Source organism: Anas platyrhynchos, chromosome 25, assembly GCF_047663525.1.
Source record: "Anas platyrhynchos isolate ZD024472 breed Pekin duck chromosome 25, IASCAAS_PekinDuck_T2T, whole genome shotgun sequence".
In the NCBI taxonomy this organism is placed as follows: domain Eukaryota; kingdom Metazoa; phylum Chordata; class Aves; order Anseriformes; family Anatidae; genus Anas; species Anas platyrhynchos.
The window spans coordinates 2,737,214-2,753,029 of NC_092611.1; the positions used below are offsets into that span (position 1 = coordinate 2,737,214).

Below are 15,816 nucleotides of genomic sequence, written 5' to 3' on the forward strand. Positions count from 1 at the left end.
AATTTAGTGGAGGAAAGGGCTGTTTTCCCACCTGACCTGCAAGCAGCTTGGCAGCCCTCCTCTGTGCACACAGAATCTCATGCAAACATCCCATCTGGCACGGGGGGAGGGCTTCTCTTGGTGGGATTTAGCATGATTCTCCTGGATGGGGCTGGCTCCTGGAACACGGAGCACCCAGTGTAATCAGCCTGCAAGAGGAAAGCTGGGAGCATTTCCTTGCGGTCGTGGGAGAAAGCTGGGCTGGAGCAGGGCTTCTTGACTGTAACATCTTCCAGACTCCCAACATCTTCGCCAACGACAGAGACGTTAGGATTTAAGCCAAAACCACCCTCCTGCTGTACTCTTAATTGAAAAAAAAAAAAAAAAAAGTAAAAATAAATGAGGGTGCTAGACAGAGGTGGCCTCATTTTCAAGAAGTTATCCTTCAGGAGCTAGAGGTTTGGGTGGGGAACAGCAGCAAAAGACAGCATTTGGGGCTGCTTGGAAAGCAGCTTCAGTTCATACCAATTCCTTGACGCGGTCCTTCCTTTCCCAAAAATAAACAGGAACTGTCTGGAAAGCCCTTGCGTGGGGGAACAGAATTGTGTTGCTGTGCCTGGAATAAATAAATATGCAGAGGGCGCCCATACTGAGCTCACCAGCCTGATCTCCCCCTCCGAAGGTGGCAAGGGATGAGGATGGAGCCCAGAAAGCCTCATGGGGAGGGTCCCACCAGGAGGTGAGAGGGCATAGGACTGTTTTTTCCAATTAGCACGGTTTTGGGGGAAAAGCATGGAAATGGCCTCCACAACTCGGGGCCACCACATGCCTCCTGCACACAGCTTTCTGGTCCCCCCAAAATTACCCCCACAGGATTAGCCTTTAAACCAATTTTAGTTAAAATGGATGATTGAGGCAGGGTGGAAAGCAAGTATCTTGCATTTATTTACGCCAAAACTCTAGGAAGCTTCATGCTTCTACTTTTAGGGTTTTTTTTAGAGCTCCAGCTGCTTTTACCACAGCTTCCCCCTTTGTCGGACTCAAAGCCTGGCAAGCAGCCACCGTCTCCGGCCAGCACAGTTTGCCCCAGGGCTCTGCCAATCAGCCCCCTGCTCTCACACAAGCATGGGGAATAAAGGCACAGCAGGCAGGGAGCTGGGGCGAGCTGTGAGGCTAACTTCATGTTCACAAATGTCATTAAGATGATGAATTAAATATGAATTTTGTTTCAAGTGTAACTTCAAAATCTCCAAGAAACTTGACGTGCTTGTGTTGCATAACTGCTTGGACTATTCCTCAACATGATAGCCTGAATACTTTCGACATCATCCTCAGTATAAAAAGGGATCAACTATTTACACAACTCAAAAAGTCAAAGCATAGAGCCCCCTCTCTCCTTTTATGGGTGTAGAGACACTTTCTGCAGGTGCAATGTTGTCCCTGAGCTTGTTAGTTTCAGCTAATTAATCTTCTGTGTCCATGTAGCATTTTTGACAGCAGGTAGGAGTTGGCTGCAATGCGGTCAGTTCTTTTATTATTGTTGACCACCTTGAGTTCAAAACATAAAAATGAAAAAAAAAAAAAACAAACAGGAAAAAAAAAAAACAAACCAAACCAGATGTGTAGGGAGCTACGTGTCTTTCACCTTCTGCCCATGTCAGCCCCAAACATGGCACAGGGCTGTGTTTTCTGGCTTCAGCTCTGAGCTGGGAAATGCAAACACTGAAGGCTCCTTGGCGCTGCTGCTGGACACAAAAAGTGGTTCCCCCCACCGGCTACCAGCTTCAGCTGCAAAACATGAGTGGGGTTTTCACACTGAGGGATAGCAGAAGCTGGGAGCCTCCAGTTTCCACTTCAGGATGACAGCCAGGGTCCGGCAAAGACGCTGTTAACAGCACGGGCCCCATAAAAACAACAGGGGTTCTGGTGGGCTGGCAGAATGGCGGAGCACGGGCAGGCGAGACCTGGCTTTCCTCTGCATCCTTGTGCAATTTCAATTTGCCCCATTTGGCATTATTTTGCATGTTGTTTCCGCCCTATTTCAAAGCCTTGGGTTTTTGGTCAACCAGGAAAACCTTAGCTTGAATTTCACTTGACAGCTGTCATCCCCTTGCACCTGCCATTTCAGAGAGTAGGGATTACACCCCTGTTTCAACTCCCTGGCCAAATGAAGCTAAATCATTTGGCTCCTTCCTCAGGAAGCTGGAATGACACAGGAATGATGCCGACTGCAGGGACAGCAGAGGAGTACCCAGCAAAAGGGACCATCCCAAAATATCCACAACCACACATGGACAAGCTAAGCTTCCCCAAAACCTTGGGAAAGGGCACTCTTTGGAGACACTGGCACCAAAAGGCTGCAAAACATGACATTCCTGTGAACTAAATAACAACTGAGCCAGGGGTTCTTCAGAAAGTTTAATTAGTCTTAACATTAAAAAAGAACAGTGACAAAACAACTTGTGGATATTGACTCACTAACTCCCCACCAGTCTCCTATTTCATTGCAATGAAAATTGGATTTCCTCTTCCACGCTACCAATATAAAACAAAGCAAAGAACCCTAAATCCTAAGTTCTCTTGAAAAGTATTGAAAGGCCAACAAGGAGTTAAAAAGTATTGACCAAAACCACCCCAGGCCTCACAAATCCATTGTTCAGGCAGAAACGGGCTGGATCTCTGAGTTCAGTTCTCTTTACCTTCCGCGTTTCCCCGTTTAGGCTGAAAGCAGAGGGAAATTGAGAACACTGCTCAGTGCTGCGTCCTGCGGTTGGCTGCCACCCAGACCTGCTGCTATCCTACCCTGGAAAGGTATCTCGCATCATTTCTGCTCTCCAGTGCCGGGCCTTATCTGCCATCATCTGACATGGCATCTGCGCTGGTGGCCTCACCTCCAGCTGCGGCGCAGCGGCTTGGCGTACACCGGCTCTGCGAGGTGGTGAAGCAGCAGAAGGAACAGGCACCCAAGGAAGACCAGGGCCATCACAGCCAGGAGGATGAGGCGGCTGATGAAGAAGGTGTCCACGATCTGCAGGGAGTGGAAAAGCCACGTGTTATGGTCCTGGTCCACCTGTGGGCCCACGCAGTGGCCTGGAAAAAGAGGTTTGCAGCAAAAGGCCGGCAACCAAGCCCCATACAGAGCTCTCCTGAGAACGGGGAGGAAAAAAAGAGGTTAAGAAAGGAATGTGCAAGGCCGCCAGGTCATGACATCCACCTCCCAGCTCATTGGGATGTCCCCGTGCTTTGCGTTGCCCCCCTGGCCCCGTTTTACACAGCCTGGCCTGGAGCCGCCGTGGGAAGCCTTCTACAAGCGACACCGTGCTTTCCTGCAGCACTTTTCACTCTTTATTTAGCCAGTTAGCAGGGTTTCAGTGCAGAGAGCCCAGCTGGGGTGTTATCGATGGTCAGGACAGACCCCAGAAACCCCTAACACAACTTCCCATTCTCACCAGCCTGGCTGCGCCTCCCCTGTCCCAGCCCGCCCGTGAGCTGGGCCTGCACACGGCAGAGGGAAAACCAGAAGGCTTCGTGGCACAGATCCCTGCCTAAGCAGGAATTAATCCGCATTAATAACAGAACAGAGGAAATTCTGCCTGAACTGTCCCGGCACCGTGCCCGGCCCAGGGCCAGAGCCTCGCAGACGGGTGCCGGGTGAGGCATAACCGTGAAACTCGCCCTTTTTCCCCCAAACCAGCCTCCGCACGAGCTCTGGGGGCCTCCCCTGAGCACCGGCAGCGCCCGCAGGCCCGGCGGGGACGGCAAAAAGGGGGAAAAGGGGCAAAAAGCGAGGGGAGAAGACGGGGAGAAAGAGCAGAGAAGGGGGGAAAAGGGGGCGAGGAGCGGCCGCCGGGCCCCGGGGCAGCGCTGGGGCGGGTCCCGCGGCCCCGTCCCGCTGCCCCCGCCTCACCTCGGTGCCGGGGGGCGGCCCCGCGCCTTCCTCCTCCTCCTCCTCCTCCTCCTCCCGCGGGTACAGCAGCAGCGCGGCGCTCAGCAGCGCGGCGCCCAGCGGCACGGGCAGCGCGGCCAGCCTGCGGGGAGAGGCAGCGACGGGCCTCAGCGGCCGGGGCTCCGCTGCGGGCCTCCAAAACCCCCCCGCCCCTCCTCACCTGGCGGCACCGGGAGCGCGGGCGAGCGCCAGGCAGAGCAGCAGCGCCAGCGCCCAGAGCGCCGCCAGCAGCAGCGCGCCCGGCCCCGCGCCCAGCAGCGGCCCCGCCATGCTGCCCCAACGCCGCTTCTGCCTAGCAACCGCCCGCCGCTCGGCCAATCGGCGCCGCCCGCCGCGCTGCCGACGCTTGCCATTGGCTGCGGGAGGGGGCGGGGCGGGGCCGCGGCCGGGCCCTGGCGGCTCCCGGGGGGCTGCGGCCCCTCACTGGGGCACTTGGTGCAGGAAGTGAGGAGGGCAGCGGGAGTCAGGCGAAGGGTGCTCACAGTCCGGCAAAGCCTGATGCTGAGGGGAATAAATAATTCTTCATTGTGGTTATGATTGTGTTAGTAGTATGTTATTGAATTGTTCTATAAATGTAATTATTATGAATTTGGAACCAGGCAATAGTTCGTTCACAGGTGGGGGAAGGCGGCTTCATCACCACAGGTGGATTTTCGTGAAGGAAATGTGGGGTCGTGGCGCTTCAGCAAAGGCATGAAATGGTCCTGTGAGCAGATGCTGGCTTGGGTCAAATGGAGCTTTGCAGAGAAATGCAATTTTCCAGCACTCGGGCTAATTAAACACCCGTCTGGGAGGATGCAGGGGTCACCTTTCTTCAGAGACCACGAGGCAGGATCAGCTGGATCAAAGCTTGTTTGGAAAACACAAAAAAAATATTTGCTGGGATATAGGGCAGGCTTGAATCGAGTGGGTCTCTTTTGGGGGTGATAACTGCAAATCTGTGATACTGATCGGCTACAGAGTGAGCAGCGTCCTGCTGCATCCTACGTAGCACTCGGGGATGTCTGTCAAAGGTTTTTCACCCCCAAAACTTTGTCCAAGTGAGTGTGAAATAAGAAACATATGAAAACCTCTTCCCATATGGGCCAGCATGGTTTTACACTGCTTTTTGCCCCAGAACATGATTTTTTTGGTGGGAATATCCCACCCCACTTCGTCCCTGGCGAGACGGGGCCTCCATCTCCACAGGAGCAAAATGCCGTCATCCAACCCAAATTACCAGTACCTGGGTGAGACTTAACAGCCTGTGAAATACAAGAGGTCGGACAAAGCGATCGAATGTTTCCTCCAGCCTCGATGCCATGGAGCGAGCAGAGCTAAAGGAATTGATTTAAAACTCCTTGCACTGTCATAAAACTTGCAGTTTTACAGCTCCAGCCCCACAATTTGGGCTGGGTTATCAAATATTAGAGTTGTGAGAAACAAGCATTGATGCAAGTAAGAAAATATCCTGCTCCTGATTTAAAGACTGGTGAATTGCTAAATATTTTTATTAGCAGCAAATTTGCAGCTTGCTGGAACTAATTTCACGCCTGGTAGATATGGAGCTTAAGCTGGGGATGGCGTTAAATTACTCTCTGGTGAAGGCGTTTAAGCCCTTGGATGGGGATGCTGCTGGATGGGAGTGGGTGCCAGTGCCCCTTTGGGTGGCTCCACCGGGGCTGGGATTGGTGGCTGGTAAGCGGCGCGATGGGGAGCCCGTCTGTGCCCTGAAATGCAAAACCCCATTAGCATGAACCTGATGGAGGCTGCCCCAAGCGAGGATGTGCCACAGAGGGAGTGGGGACCGATGCTTCAGGCCGGGAAGATGCTTCATGTATTTTAGGGGTGAATTTGGCGTATTTAGGAGCTGATGTGTGATGCTGCAGCCTCTGGTTCTGCAATGCCTCTGGAGGCAGAGAGGTCACTGGTGGCGGAAGGACTGATGGCGAGGATGCTCACCCGTAGTCCAGCTTATCGCAGTGTGAACGGGGAGTCAGGTTTAGGAGATGGACAAAGGGTGTGCTGGAGGGTGTTGGTCGCAGCAGGTGCTGAGCACAACATGGGACAGGTGCAGGGGAGGTGGGGAGGATGCGGCTGGTGGCACCGTGGAGCCGGGAGCACCGCGGAGGCAGTGGGGATCTGGTTACATCTATAAATACCCCGGGGCAGTGAAGAAGAGCTATTTAAATCCCTGCCCCATGCTCCCCTTGCATTTCTCCAACTTTGTGGACAACACGTCTCAGCCAAGGGATGAGTTGCCCTTTTCCAAAGAGAATCACTAATGAAAGAAAGTTAAAATAATATAGGAGAGTTCATAATGGCTCCGGTGGGGATACAGCTCGCTCTCGCAGGAACCCATTTCGTATTATCTTTCTCCTGCTCATGGCGGAAATCAATTTTAATAGCAGTGACAGGAAATGAGGATGTAAGACTTCAAATAGAACAAATCCTGCAATGCTCAGAAATAATAAAATGGGATATGAAGTCACTTTTTAAATAAAAATCTGATCCCATCTAGAGAAAACGTGACTAACGGCCCCAAAATGTCCTGGTTTAGGGGTCAGAAAGTGGTTCCTGTGCTTGGGTTGCATGCGTGCCTAACCTGAACCCAGAAGGTAGATGGAGGAGGACAGGGTGTCCTGGCATCTCCCACAAAGGCCTGAAAAGTCCCAGGAGGGAGGAATTTGGCCACCTTGTGCCTTTGTTGACTATTTATACTTGATTCAAATTGAACTCCCTGCAGTCAGTTGCTTTTCAAGCACACATCCATACACAAAACAGCTTCCTGATACTTTGTGCACTGAAGCTAAAGCAACTGTAGGATCATTTCCCTAAAAAGCCCTCAGCAAGCAAGTTGTCTCTGGGCACACTTAGATGTCATCTCTCCCACACTGGGTGATAATTTCCCCTAAAATTAACCAAAATCTGAACTTGGACCCAAACCTCTTTCTGGCGTCCCTTTTTTTCCAGTTAAACCAGTTGATTTTTGTTAATTATTGTTGATTTGATTCAATCTCTGGTATTCTCTTTCTGTAGTACGCCAGTGTTATTCTTTTAATCCAGGGCTGTTTTGTTTTTGGAGGTTTTCCTCCACAAGAAAAGAAGAGCTAAAATTCTTGGGAGAAAAACAGAATGAACTTCCTCAGACACGGCATTCCTCACAGCACCAAAACACATCACCAGATGTCTGCGTTGCTGATTCCCACCAAGCAAAGAGCAGAAATGTGGTCCCTCCTTCTCTCCTTGGTCCCAGACCCCCTTGCCTTAGCTGGGCTGTTCCCGCGAGTGTGAGACCGTGGAAGCATCAACACCTGAAACTCCCCACATGTAACTTTAAGTGGCTCGTCATCATTAGTTCTTTTAGTCCTCATAACAGCATTAATCATGGGCCACTCATTAGACTTTAATGCACCTGTAATATGTTAATCCGTGGTAATTCAATCGCAATTTGGCGTTAGGTGACATCTGCTTGTTGGGGTCCATTTGCAACGCCATGCTTTCTACCTGGTTTGTCAGCCAGCGACCAGGCACTTTGGCTGTACCTTCTATCTTCCAAAATTAAATCCTGACTTTTCACAACCCTCAGGTTCAAAGCAGTGACACAGTGCTTGGCCAGCTCGTAGCCATATCCCACCACACGTGGGCAACCCAAGGATGGAGATCCCCCACCTCTTGGAGACAGCAGGCATTTCTCCTCCCCTCCTACCTGTGTTTGTATTGCTGATGGATGGCAAAACAGCCATCAAGAAAAAGCAAATAAATCCTGTTTGCCACATTGTGACTCCTTCCAAAAACACATACTGGCTTCCCCACGTTCTCCAAGCACATCATTTTATTTCAGCCCAGGGGTTTCGCACTTGGACCCAGAGGAAACATGTGGTGCTTTGGTTTTCTCAGGTCCATCTGTGAGTCGCTGGGATAACTCCAGCAGCCAGGGTATGCAGCATTTAGGTGGTATTTAGCATACTTTTGCGTGACCCGTGCAAAAAAATAGAAGGTGGCTCATCAGGTGGTTATTCGTTATTCCGGTGCGAAGGTGCATGGTCACAGGGGGCTGGGGGGGCTGTAAAAAAGCAGATTCCAATCCCTGCAAACTTTTGTGGATAGAATTTCAGGAGAGATCAAAAATGATACTAACCTAAGGATGTAAAGCTACTCAAAATTCAAAGTTTATAGTCCATCTGTCTCTTTGCTTCAGGGAGCCTGTATTAAATTTATTGCTAAATAAAACAAATAAGCCTAGCAAAAGTCAGCACTGAAATCTGCATACTCAGATGAGAATTAACAGAAGTCTCTTGCTATGATGGCTGCTTCTCAATTTGCATCTTTAAGGAGTTGTGACCAGTGTGTCTCTCGCGCCGCACTGCATCGATGCCCCGGTGCAGGGGGACGCGGGTGGCAGTGAGCTCCCGCCATGGACCGAACCCAGCCGACGCAGGGAGGGACCCTGAAACACGGCCAAAAAAACCCTCAGGCTGAGCTAAAATCTACCAGGCTGCGGCACTGCAAAGCTGGCTATAGCATTGCATGGAGGGGAGCCACAGCCAGGCAGCCAGGAGACCCCGAAGGAGCAGCGAGACTTTATTACGGCTTGAAATTAAACATTAAAAAGGAGCAAGTTGGCAGTGGGGATTTTCTAATAAAAATGATCTTGCCTGCCATTTATCCAGCACTTTCATCCGGAAGGACCCCAAAGTGCTTTCCCAGCTCGACAAGACATCATTAACCCCCGGCCGGCTAGTGCAGGAGCAGGCACGGCGGCCGTTTGAAGACATTCCTCTTCCTTATGCCTAGGGGTTATTGATAAAGCTCTTCCTTCTATCCCCCGTGCACTTATCTATTAGTGGCTGTCAGGTCGGAGCAGCTGTATGTTCCGTTAGGAGGCTATTTAAAATGCACCGCGGCTTCTCGTGGTTTGTTTTTTTGCAGCAAACAATGCTGCTGCGTTGGTGCTGTAAATCTTTTTGGTTTACTCTCCCCATATTCCCAGGAAAATCATGTACGGAGATAAAGATAACATAGTTAAGATGAGTGCTTATTCAGCGGGGAGCTTAAGTATCGCAAACGGAGGGAGATCAGTCTTAACAAAAATCTTCCATGAGCTAAGGTCTGAAAGCAGGTGAAAGCTGGGGAATCCCTTCATTTCAACCTGGATACAGGAATCGGTTCTGTCCGTCTTCCTGGCAGCTCGTTGGTTTTAAGGCTGCACCAGACAGCAATGATTTTTTCCCCCCTTTTCATGAAACATATAACTGGAGAGAGTTTGGGGAGGTGTGGGAAAGTGTATGTGTCCTGAACACCTGCATCTCAGAAATCCAGCACAAACCCAGGGAGCTGGGAGGTGGGCAGCACATGGGCAGGGAGCTGGGAGCAGCACCTGCTGTACGCTGGGGGCTGTGCTTTCCGTCGGACTCCCTTCAGAGCATCCTTTTTCTTATGAATGGGTTTTTGAGCATCCTTTATCTCGCAAGCAGCTTGGCTTACCCCTGTGCTCAGGAAGCAAGCTTGCAATTCGGGGATGCTCTCATGTCTCTTTACCCCCCTGCCACATATTACCCGGGCTCATCATCCAAACTCGTGTTGTTTTTAACATCTATTGTTTAATAATTTACCCTGCTTTTCTCTTATATATATTTCAGAAGGTTTCAGCAGAGCCATACGCATTCATTTCCCATAGCATCCTGTCACAGTTTTCTTTGAGAAATTCAACACCAGCCCTAATGTAATCTTGGAGAGAGAATTGAATTATTTATGGTGGAGTAGTCAAATGACTGAGAGTAAAATGCTATACTTGGTGTAATTTGTTTTCTCCTGAAGCCAGTTATGTAAAAATGTAAATATTACAAGTTATCTATGTCACTGCTCTTGCCAAATGTTTAATATTTTAGTAAACTTGCTCCAAGTACTCTTGCCACTTTGCAGAAGGAACTTGGTGTGCTCTTGAATAAGTGCTGATTAGTTTGCTCTAATTGCATATTTACAACTTCAAGTGCACAAAACACAGCCTCGGTGCAGGTGCATGGCACAACCTCCCCACTTAGGGTGTCAAAAGAAGGTTTAATTTCAGGGAGGTTTCCACTCCTTGGTGTGGGATGGGGATGTGGAATAAGGCATTTGATAAAGGGTTTTGTGTTTCGGGGGGTTTGGGCTCCTTTTCCAGTAGCAGCAGCATCAGCCTGTGGCAGAGAAGGTGCCTCTGGGTGTATTTGATAAAAAGCTGATGGAAATTTGGGTGGAGGAGAAAAGAGCTGGGCTGAGAGCTGGCGAGATGCTGGAACAGCAGGGAGAAGTGGAGTGGTACTCAGCTTGACATCCCAGCAGGGATGCTGCTGCATAGCCCTGTTCTCACCAGGCAAATCTGTGGGTCCCAGTGACAACAAGATCAGGGGTGACCTGGTACAGCAGAGAGGTGCTTTCTTAGGGGGAAAAAAAAAAAAAAAAAAAAAAGTTTGAGCACAGGCGCCATTTAATTTACGAGCAGAAAACACGACAAGACCCAGTGGCTGGAGGTTGAAGCTAAGCCAATTCAAATGGGAAATCAGGCGGGGTTTTTAGCAGGGATGATAATTAACCTCTGGCAAAACTCTCCGGGGAAGATGTGGCTTTTGCATTTGCAAAGGAGAAATCCAGGCCTGGCCACGTTCCTGGAGGATGCTGTAGCTCAGCAAAATAAAACCAAACTCTCTGCACCCCCGCGGGATGCTCGTGGTGAGTTGCTGATGGCATCAGAACAGATGTGTCAGGAGCAGCAAATAACCCTGAAATATTGGGCAGTCAGTGAAGGGGCTTAAAAGATGCACAGAAGAGAGCTGCTGGGGAGGAGGGGGCTCTGGAGGACCACAGGGCTGGGAAGACGGGCGTGATACTGAACATGCCGGATGGCTTTAATTGCCTTTCCTACACATCCATTTTGTGCCTGCTTTTCATCTCCATTTGGCAAAATAAGACACGAGCACGGTGATCCTGCGGCCCTTCGGTACCTAACGAGTGCTTTATGTCCTCCCCTGCGCATCCATCCCGCTCAAACCAGAGTCTCCAAAGACCAAAAGATTTTTTTGCCTGGCCCTGAATCTGGCTGAAACAAGGGAGGGCTGAGGACAGCTTTATGGCTCCTCGCCTTGGATGGCTCTCGTGGAATAGCAATGAGGGTGGGAAGAGCACCCGGCTCTGATTTACACAGCACGCGGAGGTCCCCGTTGTGTTCCAGGCCCGGAGCAGCGAGAATCGGTTATAAATCTGTATAAATCTATATAAACCCATAAATCATGGCCCCAGCGAGCGGGGACTGAGGGGTGCTCCGGGTGGGGCGCGCCGGGGGGGGCGTTTGTCAGCGCGACACGCGGCGAGTCCGCAAACACCGCGCGTTGCTCACGGAGCGCGGCGGGGCCGCGGCACGGGCGGGGCCAGCACCGGGGGGCGGCACCGCGGGGGGGGGGGGGGTCCGGGGCTGAAGGGGGCGTGGCCTGAGGAGGGGGGCGTGGCCTGATGGGGGGCGGGGCGTGTCGGGGGCGGGGCGTGGCGGCGGGGCGGGGGCGGCGCGGCGCGGCGGCGGGGCCGGGCCGGCGGCGAGCGGTGGCCGCGCTGTCAGGGCCGGTGTCAGTGTGATGAAGATTGGCGGGCAGGTAGGCTGGCATTCAGCGGCGGGCCGCCAAGCGGGGGCGGGCGGAGCCGAGCCGAGCGGCGCGGACAAAGCGGCCCCGGGCGCCGGGGGCACGTGCGGCGGCGGCGGCGGCGGCGGGCATCAACCCCGCTCCCCCCCCCCCTCCTCCTCTCCCTCCGGTGCGGGAAGTAACTTGCCGTTCCGCAGCCCTGCCTCGCGCCGCCCCCCCTTAGCGCCCCCCCGACACCCCCCCGTTCCCCTCCTCCTCCTCCCCTCCCGGTGCCCGGCTCGCAGCGCCGGTGCGTGGCCGCGGGGGCACCGGCACGGCTCGCAGCCGGTCGCCGTCACCCCCCCCCCGTGCTCCCCCCCCCCCCCAGCCTCACCCCCGCTCGGCCGCCGCCGTGCCTGCAGCGGGCTGCGCTTCGCCCCGGCCCTTGCGATGCTCTCCAGCCTTCCGGCCGGCCCCGCCGTGCTCCCGGTTCCCCCGGGGGGTTGCGGTGTCCTTGGGGGGGGGGGAGGTGTCCGGTGTCCCTCCCCGTCCGGGGCTGCGCTCCCCCCGTTTGCGCTGCCCGTGGGGGTGGCGGTGCCCCCCCGGCCCGTTGCGGTGCTTCGCGGAGGTTGCGATCCCCGCAGGGGGCTGTGTGCCCCCCCCCCGCCCCCCCCCCCAATCCCAGCCCCCCCTTGCCCCCGCGGTCCGGTTTCGGGTTGAAGTTTGGTGCAGCCCGGCGGGGCAGCGCGGCCCGGGGCGGCGGAGCCCCCTGGCCCGGAGGCACCCCCTGACCTCGGGGAGCCCCCGGGGCCGGGGGGCTGGGGGGGGCCGTGCCCCCCTGCAGGGCCGAGCCCCCGCAGCATCAAACCCGCTGGGTGCGAGCAGACCCCGCGAGCCCACAGGCCCTGGGTTGAAGGGCAGGAGCGGCGTTTTTGCAGCTTTTTTGCCTTTTTTTTTTTTTTAATTATTATTTTTAACGCCCCCACCCGCCCCCCAACGCACGCACACTCGCATCCCCAGGACACCCCAGAAGTTTGGGGCACCCTGGGCAGCTCCGCTCTTTGTTCGGGCTCTGGCCGCGGCCCTCCCGGCCTCCCTCCGGACCTCGCCACCGGCCTGGCGGCAAACGCCTCCCTCCTGCGAGGAGCCCTCAGCCTGGCGGGATGGTTGCGAACCCAAGGTGGGGAGATTAGATCAGGGCTCTCGCCACCGGGGGTTATTTTTGGCTGGGATGTGGGGGCAGCTGGCTGGGAACGGCTCCTCTCGCTCTTTTTAATGGATTTCCCTCCCCGGGGAAAGCTCTCGCATGACCCGACGCCAGCTTCGGCGAAACTTTCCCTGCTCCATGTTCCTGAGCGTGCTTTCACACGGCTCGGGTCTTGCTTCTTGTCCCTTTTAAACCAAACAGAAAAACCCTGCCTGGGACCCCCGGCTGCTCTGGGGCTGTTTGCAGCTCTCGGGCTCAGCCACGATGGTTTGGGAAAAGAGCAAAACAGCGCCTGGGGCAGGGGCGCGTTTCAGCCCTGCGGAGCAGATGGGTGAAGATGTTGGGATTCCCCCTTATTTTCCTCCTCCCTCTCTCCCCCCCCCCAATTTGTTTAACTCCTCCTGCTGAGATTCCTTTATAATTTAGGGGCAAAAGTTAATTGATCAAATCTAATTAGGGGGAGCTGGTGCCCACAAGCATCAGCATCGGTTGCGGAAGGAACCACCGTCGATGAGACAGATTCTGTCCAATTTTGCACCTGAAACAGATTTCCTCCAGTTTTGCCATCCCCTGGAGCCCCCACTCCCTTTACCTTCAGCCCCCACCACCACACAGGGTCTTTTGGCCGGGAGTGGGTGGGAATGCCCCAAACACTCAGGAAAACGAGAAGGAAGCTGGGAGCTGTGTGCCTGAAGCCACTCACGTTTCCTTTCAGCTCCCTCCTTCCCTGCGCTTTTTGGGGAGCAGCACCGTGGGCACATGTCCCCTGCGTTTATGGTCACAGCAGTGCTGGGGACCGATGGCGAGTGTGGCCAGGTTGCAATTGGGAGGATGCTCAGCATCCCCACTGGGCTTGCAATAAACTTTTTAGCTGCTTAAATGCAGCTCCCTACTTTTTTTTTTTTTTTCCCCAGGAAGGGAGATAAAGGAAAATCCACACTTTTTTTTAACAAAATGCAGAAAAGTCAATGTGGGTAGGACCTGCATGCTGGGTGATGCCCATTGATGCCCACTGCTCCGCTTTGCCTCAGGAAAATGCCTCTATTTTAACATTACCAAGTTTGGAACCGCTAACGCTAACAGGACCTCCTGGTGTTGCTTTTTTTTTTTTTTTTTTTTTTGCCTTTCCAGGGAATTTTCTAATGGCTAAATGGTTTCTTCGGGTTGATCGACCACCAGAAAGCTGCTGCTTGCCTTCACCTCCCATTCCTGCTCCGGGAAGCCTGCAGGACGGGTCTGTAAGTCTCCGAGCGATGGCTGATACTCCAGCATAGGTGAGCAGCGGTGTGCTCGGCGGCACGTGGGGACGGATCGCAGTGTGCTGGGGTGTTCTCCCCAACTGTTCTTCTCCCTGCCCTACAACACCCTGGTGGCTGCACTGGCTAAAAATGGTTGTTAAAAGATGGGATCGTACATCTGGGTGCTGCTGGGCAGGTTGGAAGAGTATCACAAAGCAGGCAGAGAGCCTGGGGTAAAAATAGGAGGAGCTCAAACTTGTGCTGGAAAGGGAGACACTCGTTTACTCGTTTAAAATATCAAATTTGAGTTTCTTGAGGCTGAGCATTCTTTCCCCGTTCTCCTGGCTCTGAATGAGACACATCTTCTACGAGGTCTTTCTTTTTTTTTTTTTTTTTTTTTTTCCCCTTGCAGAAATACCAAACATGAACAACAAAATGCATTTTCCTAAAGTTTCCCAAAGTCTGGTGTGGCAAAAAGCAAAATATTGGTGGGTTTTGGGAGGAAAACCACCTTGGCGTCACAGGTCTTGTCTGAATGGTGGCTGGGGACCACGTGGAGGTGAAGGCACCGCTCCCTGCCATCCACTCACCCTCTCTGTCTAATTCCTGCTCTTTCGGTGGGGGGGGGGGGGTAAGGCGCCGGATCCAGGCGTGCTGCCTGTGGAGCTGAGCGCTGGCTTGGTGTGGTATGAATATCTCAGCTGCAAGGGGCTTCTTCCAGACAGCCACTGCTAACTCCTGGCAGCTTAACCCAAGCAGAAACCGTGTATGTTTTTAATGGTTTGGGGTTAAACTCTTGGGGTTGGAGTTAATTTCATGCGTGCTGTTGAGTGACTCCATTCCAGAGCAGTTTTGCAAACAGCCTGCACTGAGCCGCTGGTTGTAACGATCGCTAGGCTGACCACAGGAAGCTTTCACGGAGAAGACTAAATACGGAGCAGTTTTACCCCTAATGAGAATTGGAATTGGAATCCTGTTAGGAACAAATGCCCGTTAATTAGAAAAAATATATTTCCCGGCATCATCAGACCAGCCAATGAAAGATTCCTCCTCAAAATAAGAGCACGGAGGGAAATGATCCTGGTCCTCGCGAGTGCCTGGAGCAGGGATGCAGTGCTGGCTGTGGAGGTGATGCTCCAGGTGATGCGGGGCACAAAACCCCTCGGGAGAGGCAGGCGGCAGGGACCTGGGGTCGCCTCCGCGCAGCTGGAAACCTGGCGCGAGCTCGGCCAAGCAGGGATTTGCAGCTGTGTCAATAAGATGAGAATTTGGCCTTGGCTCTGCTGGGCTGATCGCGTCTTTTTTTGTGTTCCCTCTTCACCGCCTCTGCCAAGAGCGCGGCGGTGGCGGGTGAAAATAACCTCTTGTTAGTCTCAAACGTTTGCTGATAAACTTAAATTAGCATTTGTTAAATATTTGCAAGTGTAGCGAGATGGAGAGCTGTATCTGGCATATTAGAGTGATTTTTTTTTTTTTAAAGCCAAATAGTGCCTTTTTGGTCAGCATTGCTGGAGCGTGATGCTCTTTGCAGCTAACGAGATGCAGATGCTTGCATCTAGCTCCAAGGGGCCAATGCCTGCGACCCTTCTTAGACTGTGCCTTGAGCAGAGGAGCAAAACCAGGAGCAAAAGTAGGCTGAATGGACTCAAATGTTTGCTTTGAACTGGAAATGCTTTCTGTGCCCAGCTGGAGTGTTTTTCCCCTGGTGCATCCTTGCCTTTTAGCATCTCGCAGTGCAGATAGGCAGCACATGAAATCAGAGTGCAAAGGGATGGAAATGCATGGGAAGGGGTGCTTTGCAGGGACACGTGTCTCCCTGAAAGACAAAGTGCTGGGTCCTGCCGGCACACTGCAAGCCCAGTCCCAGCAAGCTCC

At 53.1% G+C, this 15,816-nt stretch overlaps 2 protein-coding genes across 8 annotated transcripts in view; one reads left to right on the plus strand and one right to left on the minus strand.

Annotated features, from left to right (window-relative positions):
• Positions 1 to 2,384: 2,384 nt before the first annotated feature.
• Positions 2,385 to 4,419, minus strand: TMEM218 (transmembrane protein 218). 3 transcript variants are annotated; one of them, XR_005260907.2, is made up of 4 exons: positions 4,086 to 4,405; positions 3,887 to 4,007; positions 2,782 to 3,007; positions 2,385 to 2,700 (listed from the first exon to the last, which is right to left on the minus strand). XR_005260907.2 is itself a non-coding variant. In XM_027444419.3 (4 exons), exons 1-4 carry the CDS (start codon positions 4,193 to 4,195, stop codon positions 2,589 to 2,591), a joined length of 480 nt encoding a protein of 159 aa, XP_027300220.3. In that variant the 5' UTR covers positions 4,196 to 4,419; the 3' UTR covers positions 2,385 to 2,588. The 3 variants fall into 3 exon arrangements, 2 of the variants coding, with proteins under 2 accessions (XP_027300220.3, XP_027300221.3); XM_027444419.3 differs by having other exon boundaries at positions 2,871 to 3,007; positions 4,086 to 4,419; XM_027444420.3 differs by having other exon boundaries at positions 2,385 to 2,782; positions 2,871 to 3,007; positions 4,086 to 4,410.
• A 6,965-nt stretch (positions 4,420 to 11,384) lies between these two features.
• The window catches only part of PKNOX2 (PBX/knotted 1 homeobox 2), an 87,101-nt gene continuing 82,669 nt past the window's right edge, over positions 11,385 to 15,816 (plus strand). For 4 of the 5 annotated variants that reach the window (XM_072027788.1, XM_072027787.1, XM_027444415.3 and 1 more), the window contains exons 1-2: positions 11,385 to 11,529; positions 13,835 to 13,977. The gene's annotated coding sequence lies outside the window, so the exon portion shown is untranslated. Of the gene's footprint in view, positions 11,530 to 12,494; positions 12,677 to 13,834; positions 13,978 to 15,816 lie in introns of those variants that run through there. The other variant, XM_027444413.3, reaches the window with a different exon arrangement.